Consider the following 16,959-nt stretch of genomic DNA (forward strand, 5'->3'; position numbering starts at 1 on the left):
AGTTCCCATTTGGTGCCCTGGCAAGAACTTGTTCTGAGTCAGAGCTGCGTGCTTCTTATTCCTCCCAGAGGTGCTTGGGAGGAATAGCAAGGGAAGAGGTGGTGGAGCAATGCAGGTTGCTCTCTGTGTTTGTTTTAAATCAGCGTTACAGGAAGAGGGAGGGGAAGGATCTCCCTCCCTGCCTTCTGTACGAGAGCACGATATGACTCTCCTTAGGCCACGCGGATCTCAGGCAGAAACCAACGCAGATAATCTTCAGGGCTGTCATTGTGGGAATGCGTCGTGCCAAACCGATTCAGAAAAGGTTGGATGACTGATGTTTTATGGTTCCTCTCCCTGGGAAAACTGTTATGCAGACTGACACTAAAACTGCCTCTTTTGTGGAAAGCAGGCAGACAATCCCCATGAAGGAACTGAGTAATGAAACATTTCGGATTAAGCTAAGAAGCCTTCCATCTGTTAAAAGTTGGAAGGTGCTTTCATGTAAGGATGTTTTAAGTATTATAAACTGACATATGCTGATATCTTCAACAAGCTGAGGGAGGAGAACTATTAAGGACTGGCAGAGTGTTTAGTTCAGGCAATACAAGGCAATTTAGAACTGGTGTAGTGCCTGGCCATTGCTTTTGCTTTCTGTTGGAGGTCAGCGTGCCTTTCTGTTGTCACTGACCCTAGCAGAGCTCTGTGAAGTGATGGGGGAACAGCAGGTCCAATAAGAGAGGATCAGCAGGCATTAAGGAAGCTCTGTCTTCTACCCCTGCTTGGAAACACCATCATCTGGCTGCCTTTTCAGAAGCCAAAGGACTTCAGGTCCATTCAAAAGTGTCCGTGTTGTCAGTAATTTCAGCTTTATTGTTGGTAGTGAAGGGTTCAGTTCATAACAGAAATAAAGCTTTTTCCTTTTTCATATATTTTAAAGGCAGGTGGGTCAAGTGACTTTCCTCGAAATGGAAAACATGGAGGAAGGGTTCAAAAGCAGCAGATCAGTAGAATAAACAAACAGAAACTGTTTCCTTGTACCTGAGATACACATTACTTCACACACTACTTCAGCCCAAAAGAATTTCTCAGATGAAGCTTTTTTTTTTTTTTTAATTAGAGATAAAAGTAAAATCAGGGCTTGCAGACTGCAGTCCTAACATATCGTATGAATCCTGTTTCACCTCTGCAGTTGAAGCTAGATGTGCCCTTCTGAAGGGGAAACAAATGTTGGAAGGCTTTGAGCTGAAAGCTTCCCTATGAGATGTCCATGAGAAAGGTCTTGATGCCATCTCATTCAAGTACTTTCTGTACCATCAAATGTTGGTGCTGGTAACTTTCCCTGACTGTTCCTGAAATACTGTATATGATGCAATTTTGCTAATAACATCGCAAGACTTTAGGAAGACTCTGGCATTTCTCAGAAAGGTACTGTCTTTACCCAAAACGCTTCCCTGTTTTCTCTAATTAATGATGGTAAACTAATTAAATTGTTTAATGTTCATTTTCCTGAACTCGTTTAGAGAATAATTATATTTGGTCTTGAAGTTGCCAAGTATAATTGGTAACTTACATTGGAAAATTTTGAAGTATAGATGAGATCTTTAAAAGTTATGTGTACATACTGTAAGAGAAACAGCAGTAATGTTTCTTCAGTCTCTTAAGCATGTGTTCCTGCATGTTCAGGTACAATGGTAAGCCATCTTGTCCCAGAAAATATGCTGAAGCATATAATTCCCCTCAATACCTCTGCAGAAAATGAGTATGCTGAAATGTTTGCTTGTTATGACTTGCTCAGCACCATGCATGTGTGTGGCAGTATTTTAGTTCTGCTACCAGCAGTGGGGGTGCCCGATGAAGCAAATTGGAGAAGGACAATGGTTTCAGTATTTTGAAATCAGCTACGTATGAATTGCATTCCTATATTTTAAAATGTACTGCAAAAGGGAATAGCTATTCAGTGCCAGGGCAGGCCACTTGGAGACCCTGGGAATCTAGTTTGCCAGGAAGAGTGCAGCCAGACAGTTTAGGCTTTTGGCTTCCCTTCAGCCCACAATGTGGACTGCTGAGGAGCTAAGAAGAAGAACCAGTAGGAAATCTGCCAGCCTTTACCATGTAGACTGAGTTCCATAGGGACTTCATCAAATTGTGTCTTTGACTTTTTTTTGATTTGACAAATGATTTTTAAAAAATTTAGAATTTCTTTCCAGGCTGCAACTTGTCTGTGCTCATAAGTAGTTCCATTACCTTTAACAATACTCACAAATGTAGAAACAATTGAGAACTAAATGACCATAAATAGCTGGGACCCAGAGGAAAACAGAGGTTTTAATCCTGTGATTGAATCTCTAGTAAAACCTCTATGTAATTATGGTGCCTTATAGGCTTAATTGTTGTTCTTTGTAAGCAAGTGTCCACTTTTCATGTATTTATCTGATTTGTGGTATTGGTGCCTCAGGCTGAGATAAAGCAATGTGTATCACTAAGTAAGTGACCCTTTGCTAATCTGTGTTTCACGCAAAGCCTGAATCCCAACTCAGAGGGAAATCAGAACCAAATTAACACTGTTCACCTTAGAGTTGCATGTGACTCTTGCAGTGTTCTGGATGAAGCTTCTATGCTCATCAGCCCCACAAAGCTACTGGCAGCAGGGTTATGCTAGCACAAAGACTGCTGTGCTCACAGTAAGTGCTGCGCATCTTGCAGCCCTCAGCTACATAAAAGCTTGGTATGGGGCTTATAAGATATGGGGGCTTATCAGAAAAGACAGACCTTCTGTGATGCTTCAGGTGACTGTTGCATGTAGCCTGAGCTTTCATGGAAGAACCTCAAGCACTGTATTTGTGGTTCAGGCAAGAAAACAGCTGTGAAGAGTAGGGAAACAAAGGCTTGAGGACAGAAGTGTACCTGGAAGAAGATGAAAGGAAGTGGAAGAGGTAACACATTAGATGAAGGGATACCAACATGAGGAAAACATGGGGCTGGGTGTGGAAGAAGAGAAGCTGGTAATTGAAAGACAGAGAATAAGTAGATGAATGAGTAAGCTGGAGGACTGGAAGGCAATTAGTTGGAGAGTGTGCAGTAGGAGAAGCAGTTGTCCTGAGAGGAGCTGAAAGTGGAACAAGGGAGCTAAAGAAGATGGAGCGAAGGCTTAGAGAGAGAAAGAAAGAGAGAGAGAATACCAATCCACAGAATTTCAGAGAGGGAGGTGGGAGTACACACAGAGACACATGCATATATGGCAAAAAAGCTGGAAGAGATTTCAAAGGGTGACTGAAATAAGAAAATTTGGGAGGAAAGCACATGTAGAGCTTGGTGGAAGGAAGGGTGTAAGATCTGTTAGCGTAGCATGTGTTAAAAAGTGCAAGACCCTATGCTTTAACAGAATCTCTGCAACTAAATGTGTTTAAATTTAGGTGTATTTATCACTCTAAGGCTGCTTCTGCTAGGCTGTGCTGATAGTGTTTTGATACATGCTGATTTGAGAACTTTAAAATTATGTTTCTGCCACACTTAAAACCCTGATTGAAAAGACACAACAGTGAAAGTTGTCAAATGAAGAATAGGATTGTTCTTTCTTTTTTCTTTTTCTCGTTCTTTTTTTTGTTGTTGTATAATGCACTTAGTACCTCTTCAACTATAAATAGCTATGCTTTGGAAGCCCTACAGTTTTTGAAAAAATACTCACTTGCGTTTTTTTTGCTTAGTGGGAAATAACTCTACTCTGTTCCTATACAAGTTTATAAGGGAAAGACCACTGTACAAATTTATTCTTCTATTACCATTTGTACAAGCTCAAATCAAGTTTCTCTGATCTTAAAGCTGAAATGTCTACACATCTCCATGATTTGCACAACTGATAAGTAGGTAAATTGGCTTGGAACAAAGCCAAGAATAGATGAAGACCAGACTTATGCAACTGCTGCGTTTTGAGATCTGTGAAACCATCTATGCAAAAGAGCTGTACTGGTTATACTAGTGGGACCTGCTATGCTTTGTCTCCCCTCTGTGGGGAGTATATAGCTTGTGATATAGGAGCTGGTACCTTAAGCGTGACATGCTTTTTTTTTTTTTTTAACCTAAATATTTCCAGTAAATCTTGTGGGGAGAAGATACCATTGCCTCTAGATTTCAAAACACTTTCTTGTGCAGCCAACGTGATGACAAATTTATGGTTTGGTGGAGGCACAAAGCAGGCCTATGGATCTTGCCCTAAAGAAATGCTTAAAACTAGTTTTTCTTGCTTGAAACCACAAATATCAAGTGGGTAAGCATAATTACAGTTGAATTTCTCATTGTAGTTAGGATTATTAGCCAAGGGTTTTAGCATTTGTCAGTAATAATCAGCCTATCCAATCTTTCTTCACATTTCTTTACAATCAGTTTCAGAAAATAAAGCAATTATATGGAACTTGTTCTTTTTTACTTGTAAGCTCACTTGCAAGAAGCAACATCACACTTCCCCTCCTGAAGGTCCCGCATCTGCTTCATTGGATTTCTGAGCCTTATTGTGGTGAGGCTTGCATTTTGATACCTAAAAGGAAGTGGGAAATGATGCAATCTGGGTCTAGCACTGTTACTCCCTTTCCATGTTCAAATAAATGGCATGTTTTTATAACTGGGAGTGGAAAAAGCTGGCTCTCGTGAGGGAAACAGTCAGTATAGCTAGTTCTTACTATGGCAACTTTTGATAAGGATTTGTCGGTTTACTGTATACTTCTTTGCAGTTGTTAAAATAATCTATAATTACATGAGTAAGAATGTTTAACTCTTTCAGTTTAGCTACGTTAGTATTTCAGAAGCTGTGAATGAGCAGTCGGTATAAGTTGTGAGAACCGTGCTCTTCCATAATCATACAGCAGTTTTTCTGGTTTTGTGTAGATGAGTGGCTCTCTGGCTAATGCTTAACCCAGACATGCTATGCAAGTAGGTGGAAAGGCTCTCCTTAGAACACATTGACCACTGCAGACAGGAAAGGTCAAAGAGATGTAGCTTGAGTCCTTTATTTGAATGTTCACATAGTATTTGTTGTTAGAAGTGTAACTTAAACCAACTGTGCCAATGTCTTTGGTTTTCCAGGACAGAATTGTTTGACAGTACATTCTTCATTTTTCCTGCACAGTCTGGACTGAAATCAGCCCTGTTCCAATTTTATTTCAAAGGCTGCATCTTCTGACATCCAAGTGGACTTGGGGCTCAGTCACCGTAGTGATGGATTCTGCAGCCCATTGCCTGTAAGTTTAGTGTAGCAATTAATCCACTGAGGGATGTTGGTCTTAGTGACTAGTTCACAGCCAGGCCAATTCCAGTACCTGGTCTAAGATTAACCTGTTGAGAAAAGTATTTCCATAAACAGTCCATTAGCACGGCACAAGGGCATGATTTGTTTCATGCACAGACTTCCCCAGCTAAGGTTCCATCAGTATTTCCTGGAAACTAGCTTTTATTTTTGCTTTCTTATATATGTGGTGTATTTTTGTAGTGGTTTGAAAAGCGCATAATGCACCTATTCAAAGAAATGAGACTGCTGCCTTCTCAGTTAAGTTATTGTCCCATTTCTGAGAGACTGTTATTGTGATATAAGTCCTCGTGGTAAGAAGTAAAATGAGTCTAAGCCATCTTTAGTCATCACAAATATTTGTTTTAGCTTTGAATATTTTGCTAAAACTTAATAAGGAACTTACCTCTGTGTTAAAGAAAATGCTTTTTTGTCTTTTTTTTAGACAGTTTTCTCATGTAAAGGTCTTCCAGAATAGTGTGCTTTTCAGTGACTTTAAAATCAACATATTTCAAATATTTCAGTGACAGTAGTTAAACTTTTGTACTTTCTATTGATGCATTGATTTGACAAGATTCCTCTTGTACTTGCTTGTACGTGGCAATGCCATTAAACTAAAGTAAACCTCCAAAGTTCTAAGGTATGGATTCTTTGCACCTTTTCTTTCATGGTAGAACTTACATTCTGGAGCAAAGTAGGAAAAATGAAACTGGGTTATGAATTTTTAATAAGAGCTGTAGACAAATTACTGTGTCATATTAAGATGAGCTGTTTTTAACTCTAAGGTTGGAAGTCTAATCAGAAGAGTCCTAACACAGCGGGGTGGTCAGAAATGGGACCATAAACTAGTACAGTTGCCAAGCTTGCCAGACTGCTTGGTAATCGTCTGTTTAATTTGTTGCTTCTTTATCCTTTGATACATTGCAGCACAGCTGATGAGTAAAAGCTGTCTTAGTGGCGCCTCTGGGAATAAGTTCAGATTCGGTTGTTGGTATTGATCTCGTTTGATTGAAGGAGGTTTTCTCAGTAATGAGGGGTATCTTTTCCCCTTTTTTGAGCTGGTGTGCTTCTATTTTCCCACGTTTTTATGGGTATTATCTTGCTATAGTAAGTATTACTGCTTCAAGTCACAATCCTTCTTTGTAGAGAGAAAGAAATGTGACTGAAGGAGATCGTCAGTAGTCCTTAGTTTGTGTGTATGCATATATACTTAAATTATACAACATATACACGCTGCTCCCCCCCCCCATCATACATTAATTGTAATGGCAGAGAGGGAACATCTGCATTATATCTCAGAGGGTTCTATAGAATTATAGAGTGGTTTGGGTTGGAAGGGGCCTTAAGATCACCCTATTCCAACCCCCCTGCCGTGGGCAGGGACACCTCCCACCAGACCAGGTTGCCCAAAGCCCCATCCAGCCTGGCCTTGAACACCTCCAGGGATGGGGCAACCTGTGACACTGCCTCACCACCCTCACAGTAATTAATTTCTTCCAAATGTGTTCTAACTCTCCCCTCTTTTAGTTTAAACCATTCTCCCTTGTCCTATCACTCCACTCCCAAAGAGTCCCTCCCCAAGTTTCCTGTAGGCCTCGTTTAGGTACTGGAAGGCCACTATAAGGTGTCCCTGGTGCCTTATCTTCTCCAGGCTGAACAACCCCAGCTTTCATACCGGGGGTATGTAACCCCAGGTTTCACACTGTTTCAACAGTTAATCAACTCTTCATGTTAAAAAATCGGGTTGTCTGATTCCAAAGATAAAATTTTAAGTACTTGTTTGAACCTCACTTTAAAGTTATGCATTGTATGTTATTTTTTTAAACAAAATGCTAAGTTGTCTTATGCTCCATCAAAATCAAACTAGCTGATAGTACTTAATACTGCTCTTTGAGAAAAGATTTCTGAAGGGAGAGAGCTCATAAGTGGTTTTGCCGTGATTGTTACCGTTACCAGTGGAGTGTACTTCTTTCTCAAACCATATGTCTTTTTGAAGTATAATGAACACCACTGGCTGTACACATCAGAGTTTGGCAGCTCCTTGCCTAGTGTGTTCTGTAGGAGTTCAGTAGCATGAAAGAATCTAGAACGTTAACATGACAAGGTGGAAACTAACATTTCATTTAAGAAATTATTTAAGGTGTTGATAAGATTACTATAATTAAATTATGTTCTCAGTTTCAGAAGACTTTTTCCTGACCTTTTTCATACCCTACACAAATACCTTAAAAATATTTTTGTTGATGTCCTAATCAGGTGTATTGTTAACTGAGGGCATTAGAAGGCTGTCTTTTCACGTGAGATTGTGTTGAACAAGAAAATTTTGGGGAAGCCAGAACAGCTCTAGCTGTACTTTACAGAGAATGAAATGAGCTACAAAAGCCTCGGGTGCCACTTCTGTGAATGTACAAACTGCAGTAGTCATGAAATACTGTCCAACTTTCTCAAAGGTATGTGCCAAGTGCTTCTTGTTCTGGTAACAGGTACTCAGCTTCTTCTGCCTTTGAAAGAAGGGGTAGTGGGAAACGTGGGTTGCAGGTCTTCCATAAAGTTTCACCGTACATTAGGCTCTCAATTTAATTCAGCAGGACAGATACCTTATTTAAAGGTAGGGTGGAATATTTTGCATATCGATTCTGGTTCATTCTGGTTATATAATGAGTACAAAAGGTTAGAAAGTTAAGACAAGTGACCTTAGGGCTCTTTTATGGCTGTGGTCTGTCCTTAAGCTATGCATTTGTCTTTCAGTTAAAGTTAGCAGATCTAGTTTTAATATACGATTTGAATGAGAGGAATAATAATCATTAGCTTTGTTCTTTTTCTAAGTTCCAGTTCCTTACATTAATATGGCGAAGCTACATTACAGTCTAGTTCAGTACTGTTTGGATATTGGTAGCTACAACACTTTTTTCATCTGTTTTGTTTTTTTCGGTGGTGAGGCACAGAAATTAGTTTCAGGTTTTAGTTGGTATTTGTTAAAGGCAATTTAATAAGTAACCACTTCAGTAGTCTTCTGTATTGTTGAAATGTCTGTGTTGGAGGTGTTGTGTAAGAGAGACTTTCTTGCCTGTTTCTTATCTTTTAATGCATTGTTTTAAAAAAAAAAAAAATCCTTCTTTGGGGTACTGCTGATTTCAGTATGGATTCTATTTTTAAATCCTCACAGATTGTCAAAGGGTGGACAACCAGCAATTTAGTGAAGTGTTTTACTTACGGCTATTCTTGCATAAAATGCCTGTGAAATTTTTGGAGGAAGGCTTATAAGGCAGATCTGAAAACCCTATCTTTCCAAATAAGAGTGCGTCGTCTTGAAGATAATCAGTTCTTCATTTTCATTTCACTAAAGTAAAGCAGCTATGGCTGTTTGCCACTAATCGCTAAAACTTAGGTGTTGACTTAAGGGGATAGTGAGTTAAATGTAGTGAAAATAATGTATGTAACAGTAAATTGTCATTTTATTAATGGAGGAGATGTATAGTTTTTTCTCCGTCTCAGCAAGTAGCAACTGATGAAAATGTTTTGCTTTCATATTACAACTTAATAGATGTAACTGCTTTGAATTCGTGCTCCTTGTTTAATTTTTCTCATATTCAGTTGAATTTTCATTCATTGTAGTCTCATTTTCCCAGTAGTTAGGCTTTTTTCAAAGTAACTGTCATATTTACTTTTCATTTTTTTTTGTTGAAAAGTTGAAGTTGGAAGTGGTTAATGGTCTTCCAAGCGTAATGCCAAAATTTTACTCATCTCGAAATATATGACTTTCTTGAGGGCTTTTTGTTAAACTCCTGTTTCTGAAGAGAAACTCTGTGGCTTTATTCACCAATTCAAGAACTAGTGAGGCTTTTTTGAATGCACATTAATGGACCAAAATTTATTACTGCATGAAGAAATGATAACGTGACTTTGAAAAGACGTAGAAGATTCAGCCGTTATTAGTTTAATTTCCCTTAGACTGTTAAGTTAAAATTAACTAGAGAAGTTCTGGGAACGAGAGTAAGACATGCTGGGAAGCACAGATGCACATATTCTTTCTGGCTTTAGGACATCATGGTATTTAAAATTACTAGAGAATTTTTCATGAGAAACTGTTAATAAATGGAAGTAAAAATCTACTGCAGGAATAGGAGGTTGACTGGCGTACGCTTGGTTGGGTTAAAAACTGGCTGGATGGCTGGGCCCAAAGAGTTGTGGTGAATGGAGCCAAATCCAGTTGGAGGCCAGTCGCTAGTGGAGTCCCCCAGGGCTCAGTGCTGGGGCCGGTCCTCTTTAATATCTTCATCGATGACCTGGACGAGGGGATCGAGTGCACCCTCAGTAAGTTTGCAGACGACACCAAGTTAGGTGCGTGTGTCGATCTGCTCGAGGGTAGGAAGGCTCTGCAGGAGGATCTGGATAGGCTGGACCGATGGGCTGAGGCCAACTGGATGAAGTTCAGCAAGGCCACGTGCCGGGTCCTGCACCTGGGGCGCAACAACCCCAAGCAGCGCTACAGGCTGGGAGATGAGTGGTTGGAAAGCTGCCTGGCAGAGAAGGACCTGGGAGTACTGGTTGATAGTCGGCTGAATATGAGCCAGCAGTGTGCTCAGGTGGCCAAGAAGGCCAACAGCATCCCGGCTTACATAAGAAGCAGTGTGGCCAGCAGGTCTAGGGAAGTGATTGTCCCCCTGTACTCGGCTCTGGTGAGGCCGCACCTCGAGTACTGTGTTCAGTTTTGGGCCCCTCACTACAAGAAGGACGTCGAGGTGCTCGAGAGAGTCCAGAGAAGGGCGACAAGGCTGGTGAGGGGTCTGGAGAACAAGTCTTACGAGGAGCGGCTGAGGGAGCTGGGATTGTTCAGTCTGGAGAAGAGGAGGCTCAGGGGCGACCTTATTGCTCTCTACAGGTACCTTAAAGGAGGCTGTAGCGAGGTGGGGGTTGGTCTATTCTCCCACGTGCCTGGTGACAGGACGAGGGGGAATGGGCTAAAGTTGTGCCAGGGGAGGTTTAGGTTGGATATTAGGAAGAACTTCTTTACTGAAAGGGTTGTTAGGCATTGGAATGGGCTGCCCAGGGAAGTGGTTGAGTCACCATCCCTGGAGGTCTTTAAAAGACGTTTAGATGTAGCCCTTAGTGATATGGTTTAGTGGAGGACTTGTTAGTGTTAGGTCAGAGGTTGGACTAGATGATCTTGGAGGTCTCTTCCAACCTAGACAATTCTGTGATTCTGTGAATGCATGTGTTAGTTTCAGAAATGCCCGCTAAAACTGTGGTACAAGAAGAGTATCTCACTTAGTATACTCACTTTGTGTTTTGAAGTAGATAAGGAGCTCTGTTCTAGCAAAGTCCCGAAGTGAAATGTCAAAATCTGCAAATTATCAGGCTTTTGGACTCCTTATAAGAGAACTCCCTGGAAAAACAGGGCTTCAGTCTCCTATCTCAACTTATTTTATTGCTTGTTAGTGAACAAGTTTACCAGTGAGCTTGGGCACGCATCCCTGTGGAACAAGTGACAGTTATAAGATACATGAAAAATGTGAAAACAACTTGCTGTATGTTTTTTTCCAGATTCAGTGTTAATTGTTTGTTCATTTAGATAGAATTGCTTAATTGATTTGTGGGGCTACCATTAACACCAGCATAGCTCTAATATCTTTAGGTCTGATTGCAAGTTGTTGGTATGTTTTACACTAGAAGCCTTGCTTAATGATAAAAATTTTTTTGAAGCACTGAAGTGCATATATATATATATGCAGTGGAATATCATCTTTGCTTTTAATTATGTTAATTGCTGAATATACAAAGCTAGAAAAAGATGCAGACAAGATAGCTGCTCCCTACCGCCCCAAACACTAGTGGCATTTGTTCATTGTGATGAATTAGATCTAGAAATTTTTAAATTTTTTCTCTCATACATTCGAATCCTACTGTCCTTATAAGGAAGAAAAACTACAGATCGCTTAATTCAGTAAACTAAAAGAAAACCTCCAGATAACTAACTAGCTTAACATGTAATTGTAATTTTTGTTAGCGACTTTTTCACACATTGGCTAGGTTTTATATCAGTGAGAAAGTTGCTTGTAAGTTAATGTTGTTACGTAGATGTGAATACCTTTTTTTTGCTTATGGGGTCCTGGAACAAGGAGAGAGAACAGTACGCTGTCTTATGGATCACTTTAGGTAGTTTGCTCTGTGTGCAATGTCTTGTGAACCTGAAGGTGGTAGTTAGTAAGTGGAATAGTCTGCTGCTACTTGCATAGTAACTCACACCTCCCAGATTAGGTAATATTTTCCTTTACCTCTTCAAACTAGCTTCATTATATGCAAACGACACAAGATTTCTTTTGTAAAGAGGATAACTATAAGATAAATATTTGCATTTTGTGAACAGTAGAATAACTCCACTCCCCCCCTCCTGAAATAGGTCTGAATTTCTTGCTCCTAGATGAACTGTTTAAAAAAAAAATACTGCTGTAGAAGGCTCATGAGCCAAACTGTAGATAACAAGTGCCTTGTGCTTTTAGCTTAGCTTATGCATCTGTTTCTTTAGTTGATACTGAGATTGCTACAGACTTGATACAAGGGGGCTTACTGCAAGAACAGTTCGCCATGAACGTGTTCTCTGGTGCAAGAAAACAAAGTACTGATCTCCGAGTTAATGTTTCCTGTTGTGTTCTTAATGTGTCTGTCATAGTAAGCTGTTTACCATTTAAGCAAATCTTCTAAAGAATACTACAGATCATATGGTATAGCAAAATTCATTTCTGTGCCGATCATGTGTGTCAACTTTATTAACTATTATGTACTTCAAATTGAGCCAGCTGTGTACCATGCTATTCATAACCAGTTCAGTGCAAAAGTCACGTAATACTGTTTGTCACACACATTTCCCTTCTTATAATTGTTAAAACAAACAGCTGTATTTCTACATTGTCCAAACCAACTGCTTTGTTTTGTTTGGTTGGGTTTTTTTGTTTGTTTGTTTTTAATCTAAGGATCCATAGAAAAGGAATTGCTGCACAAAATGTGCTCAGGCATTAGGACAGAACTTGAAAATAACCTCTGTTTCCCAGATTTCTGCCTTCCATTAACTTAGTAACAAAGATTTGATGTGTTACACAGGAGGGAGAAGGAGCTTTTCTTAGTCAGGAGTAACTGAATACATGCAGCTAACTTCTGCAGAATGGATTTTCATTTCCCACTTTTGCAAGAGAAGGATTCCTTCTGAAGCCGCCTTTAGCTTCCCCTAATAGCTGTTTTTGTCTTTGTACTACATGTTGTCAGATACAACTTTCCCAAGTGTATTGAAACTTAAGTATTTGTTCTTTTTGTTTCAGAGAGAATAAAATGCATCTTTCTGGATGAATGTCTAATTCTCCTCTGTTCAGGCCTTGGAGAGAGATTGCATTTTGCTATTAATGCCTTCAGGAGTTTGGGTTTGTTTTTGTTTATCTTTAATTCTGATGTAAGCTTTCCTTCATAGCTGAGATACCATTTTCAGTGTGATAATGAAACAGTATCAACATCCAGCTATGTTAATCTATTCCTGCCGGCCTATTAAATGTTAAGAAAGTGACTTAATAGTTTAGATAGTTTTGCAAAGCAGGAAATTACAGACTTCTTACACTTTGTCACTAACTTCAATGCCTAGAGCAGGAAGAACTGCTAAGATCCCTAAGAACGTGTTCCAAGATGCAAACACGTGGTGTTTCTGTTTTAGTTTCAACACTTATAAGGAAATTGGTCAAAGTGCCTTAAAAATGCAGAAAAGTTAATTTTGACAGAAGATGCTTATCAACTCTTAGTTAAGATATGACTTACAAGTGATTTTTTTCACAATCTGGGGATCAATCAGACCTTATTTCTAAGAATTCATTGCTATAGTATAGTTGCCGTAGAGAAAGCCTTAACGAAATAAAGCTTGCCTTGCTTCCTCTGCTGTTTTGGGCTGTATGCATGTGATACACTGACAGATCTGTTGTTTTTGTTGTTGTTTGTTTTCTAAATGTCTTCTTGGATGTACAGCTTCTTTTGGAGTTTTAACATAAACCATAGGTGCATAGTGTCTCCCTTTTCCCTCCCCAGAAGGTGAAGAAGGGAGTTCAGAATTCCCCATCTGCCAGTTTGGTCTGTTGAGTGAAGCATCCATTGAATTCTGAAAGTGTTTTACTATCAGATGTCCTAATCTCAAGTAGTATTTCTCTGTCTCCATGCACCATCCACCCTTACCCCTAAAGGAGAAAAAGTTTTAGGGAAAGCTAAGGTGATAAATTACATGTATTGCTAGGAAATGCTGACTGTAAAACTGCTGGTAATATACTGATAATATGTAACTCTGTAGTTCTCCACACTGAGAGAACAGTGGTGTTTTGTTTTCTTTTCTCTTGTAGTTTAAATGCATTTGTATATAATGGCTTTTCTGGCATAAGTTTGTCTCAACATTGAAACAGTGGCATTTTTTATCAGTATTCTTGCGTATTCATGCTGATAGTGTCATGTGTAATCAAGAACATGTAATCTCTTTTACCTAGGGCAGCTAAGTACCTTCTTAAATTATTAATAGCAAAAATAAGGAAAGCAAAGCCCATGCTCTTATGGACCAATTAGTTTTACTTAGTACTCAGGGGGAGCTCGAGGTGCTTGTGTCTTTACAGGAATTCTTCAAGTTACTGTGTCCCCAGACCTTCCTTTTTCTGTTTATGTCTGTGTGGTTGTTCTCCAACCTTCATTTGTACACAAAATCAGTGTAAAAGCTGACTGGAATACACAGTATGCATTTACTTCCGTGTTCCTTGCATACCCTCCTGTAACTACGGTTAATCTTGGCTAACAGCAATCTTTGCTCTTTTCTCGCATTGTGGTGTGGTAAGTAAACTTTCTTTCCCCTGAGGTCAGCTGAAATTTTTTAAATATCTTGGGTCACTTCATGTGACATCCCTTGGTTTCCAGTATGCAGCCTACATGCAAACCAGAAGGTAAAAGTTTACAGCAGATCAAAAACTGATCAGGCAAACACATGCAGGGACATCCTCCTCCAATTCCTCTCTGAGGCTGCAAATTGTAGGTGATTGTGAGGAAGAATTTGAGTAGAGGAGTTGCTCCAAAGATGTTCTTGTAGTTTTACCGTGCTATCCACAGGTAGTTGCCATTTGATGTAGGATACTAGGCTAGATAGACTTTGGGTTTGATTTTATAAAAATGATCTTAATAAAGATGCTCTTATGGGAGGTTCTGTGGAGTCACAGACTGCAGCTGGAAGCCTAATGAATGTGCAGTAGCTGTAGTTAGTTGCCTGTAAGCTGATTCCTACGTTTGTCTTCAAATAGTCCTATCACACTTTCTTTCTGTCCTGAAAATGTTTTTCTTCCTACCGTAAGTAGTGAACAAAGGAAGTAGTTATTTTGGGGAGTAACCTCTTGAACAGAAAAATCAAAAAGTAACATTAATCGCTTTCAGAGCGTTAAGTCCTCCAATACAAATAACCTCGTGGCTGCAGGTTCTAGCCCTGATATCTTGCTGAGCAAATTCAGATTGAAAGAAAACAAACTTCAGATTTTGGTAGGGCTGTAATTCCTACTTCTTCAGCTTCATTTTAGTAATAAAACTTTCTCCATCCTATGAAACAGTGTTCATCAGTTTGTTAAATTCCATTGCTGTGTTTGGGACATCTTCTCTACTGGAAAGTGTATTACAGTGTATATATACATGCTGTGTGCATATGGAAGACTTAAGTACTGTGTCTGCAGAGAACGACTGAAGTTTGTTGCTAAGAAATGCCATCCTGTCTGTTTTCCAGGGAAACTGTTGTGGGACCGTGCTAGGAATTGCATTGCAGAGCAAATCGAGCTCAATGCTTTTCCATTTTTCCTTCTTCCTCTCCATCTTCAAGTTTCAAAAATGCTTTTTAAAGTCAGATCTACAGCAGTGGGAAGGAATAGAAGTGAATAACATAGGTAGGGAGGAGGAACTCCTTAAACTGACAATGCTGCTGAGAAGATGGAATATGGAACTGTTTCAGCGAGTCACCTACCAAGATTAGGGTAGCTTCTGACCCTTTCTTCCTCTGTAGTGGCATATGTAGCTGTTTATTCAGGGCCTAGGTATTTAAATTACCTAACATGTTTCTGTGCTCGCTGTCACTCCAGTTCTAATGTTAGTACTTGATCTAAGATTATTTTAGTGGCAAATTCAAGATCCTACTTGCATATAATCTTTTATGGACTCTTTGCTGTTTGACTTTAAAAAAAAAAATAAAAAAAATCAATGTAGTTTTTCATGTTTAAAAGCATCTTAAACACTTTAGAGTTTTGTAGATTATGGCTAAGAGTTAGATTTCTAACCAAACTGAAAATCTTGGAGTAATCACAGCATGTGAAGCTGAAAGTCAAAGCTGATACTTTACTGCATAAAAATAAAACCATGCAGGGATAATTTGAATAAAATCTCTGTAACACAGAATTTAAGTTTCTTCATCGCTGTTCTAAATAAAATGCAAAAATCTGGTTAATTCCACTGCTTCATGAATCACTCTCACTATTTCCTAGTAATGATTATTCTTTTAATCACGCACTAGTGGCATTGGCATCTAAGAAGCTGAAGAAGATAAACAACCTATCTGTACTTCTACATCTGTTCAGGTGGCTTCAGGAGGATATCACTTGAGGATGTTATTTTTGAGGGAGTCGCTTTTAGAAATGTAGGAAAATATCAGTTAAGCCAAGAAAGTGTTCCCAGTTGAGTGTGTTTGTTGGTAGTAAACTTCTGTGCTAAAGGTTTCAAGAGTCGAATACAAATGAATAAAATACAGCCACAGAAGCAAAAGTCATGCTGTTAGTCTCCAAATCTACTTATTGATAGAGGACAACTTTTTTCTTTTTTTTTAAAGGTGGGGGGAACAGAGGTGAGGTGTTTGAGGGAGCAATTTAAAAAGCTGAAAGCATGCTTATGTGTTCATGCTTTTTCTTTGAAGCTGTGGACTTCACTGAATGTTGCTATCTCAGCTGAAGCAACGTTTGAGGATACTGTGCAAATGGTTAATAACCATTAATAACCTATCTGTACCTTTCTGGGTCCTATAGCATGGGTTGACTGCGTGCCCATTCTTAAAACCGTGCTTTCCCTGGTGATATCACTGGTCTTAAATGGTAATTAATGACTGATTGGCAACATATAAGAAATCGGAACCTACTAGCTTGAATGCTGGCAGTCAACGTCTGACAATGTAAGTCTTAATAATTTTGAAATATATTCTTTCAACATGAACATTTTTCTCAATTAAATGTGAAGCCTGGAGAGTACATTTACGGAAGTGAACTCTTGGACTGTATGCATAAAGCCTGGGACGTAATAAATCCACTGGATATCTCTGTTTCAGAATGAACAAATAAATTAGCTTCTGGAAATTGACGTGTACTGTGAAGATGCCAACAGAATTTTGAGAAACTCTGAACAGGGAGGTTTGGTTTTGTTGCCGTATCAGAGGTTTGGGGTTTGCTTCTTTCCACTTCTGTGAGAGTCTGTGTTGTTTGACTGTGGGCTCTGGTAGGCAAATTCTTGTAGAGTTTGACTGCAGCAGCTTAAAATGGTACTGTCCATGTGCACAGCCATGGCAGTGTGGATGGAAAGGGAAGCACATTTGTTTGCATTGTCCCAGTTTACCACAGTCTAAATAATACCTGTGTAACCTTTACCTGGCAAGTAAAATTGATTTAGTATTGTTACTTGTC

At 39.3% G+C, this 16,959-nt stretch overlaps 1 protein-coding gene across 6 annotated transcripts in view; it reads left to right on the plus strand.

Moving 5' to 3' along the window:
* Positions 1-16,959, plus strand: part of MAP3K1 (mitogen-activated protein kinase kinase kinase 1) — a 60,515-nt gene that overhangs the window by 6,829 nt on the left and 36,727 nt on the right. The window contains exon 1 of one of the 6 annotated variants that reach the window (XM_040540460.1): positions 2,381-2,663. The exons of 4 other annotated variants lie outside the window; for them this stretch is intronic. In XM_040540460.1, coding sequence (XP_040396394.1) covers positions 2,635-2,663 — 29 coding nt within the window. In that variant the 5' untranslated portion in view covers positions 2,381-2,634. Of the gene's footprint in view, positions 1-2,380; positions 2,664-4,808; positions 5,214-16,959 lie in introns of those variants that run through there. One more of the 6 variants, XM_040540462.1, reaches the window with a different exon arrangement.

The sequence above is a fragment of the Cygnus olor genome, chromosome Z, assembly GCF_009769625.2.
Source record: "Cygnus olor isolate bCygOlo1 chromosome Z, bCygOlo1.pri.v2, whole genome shotgun sequence".
NCBI classification, from domain to species: domain Eukaryota; kingdom Metazoa; phylum Chordata; class Aves; order Anseriformes; family Anatidae; genus Cygnus; species Cygnus olor.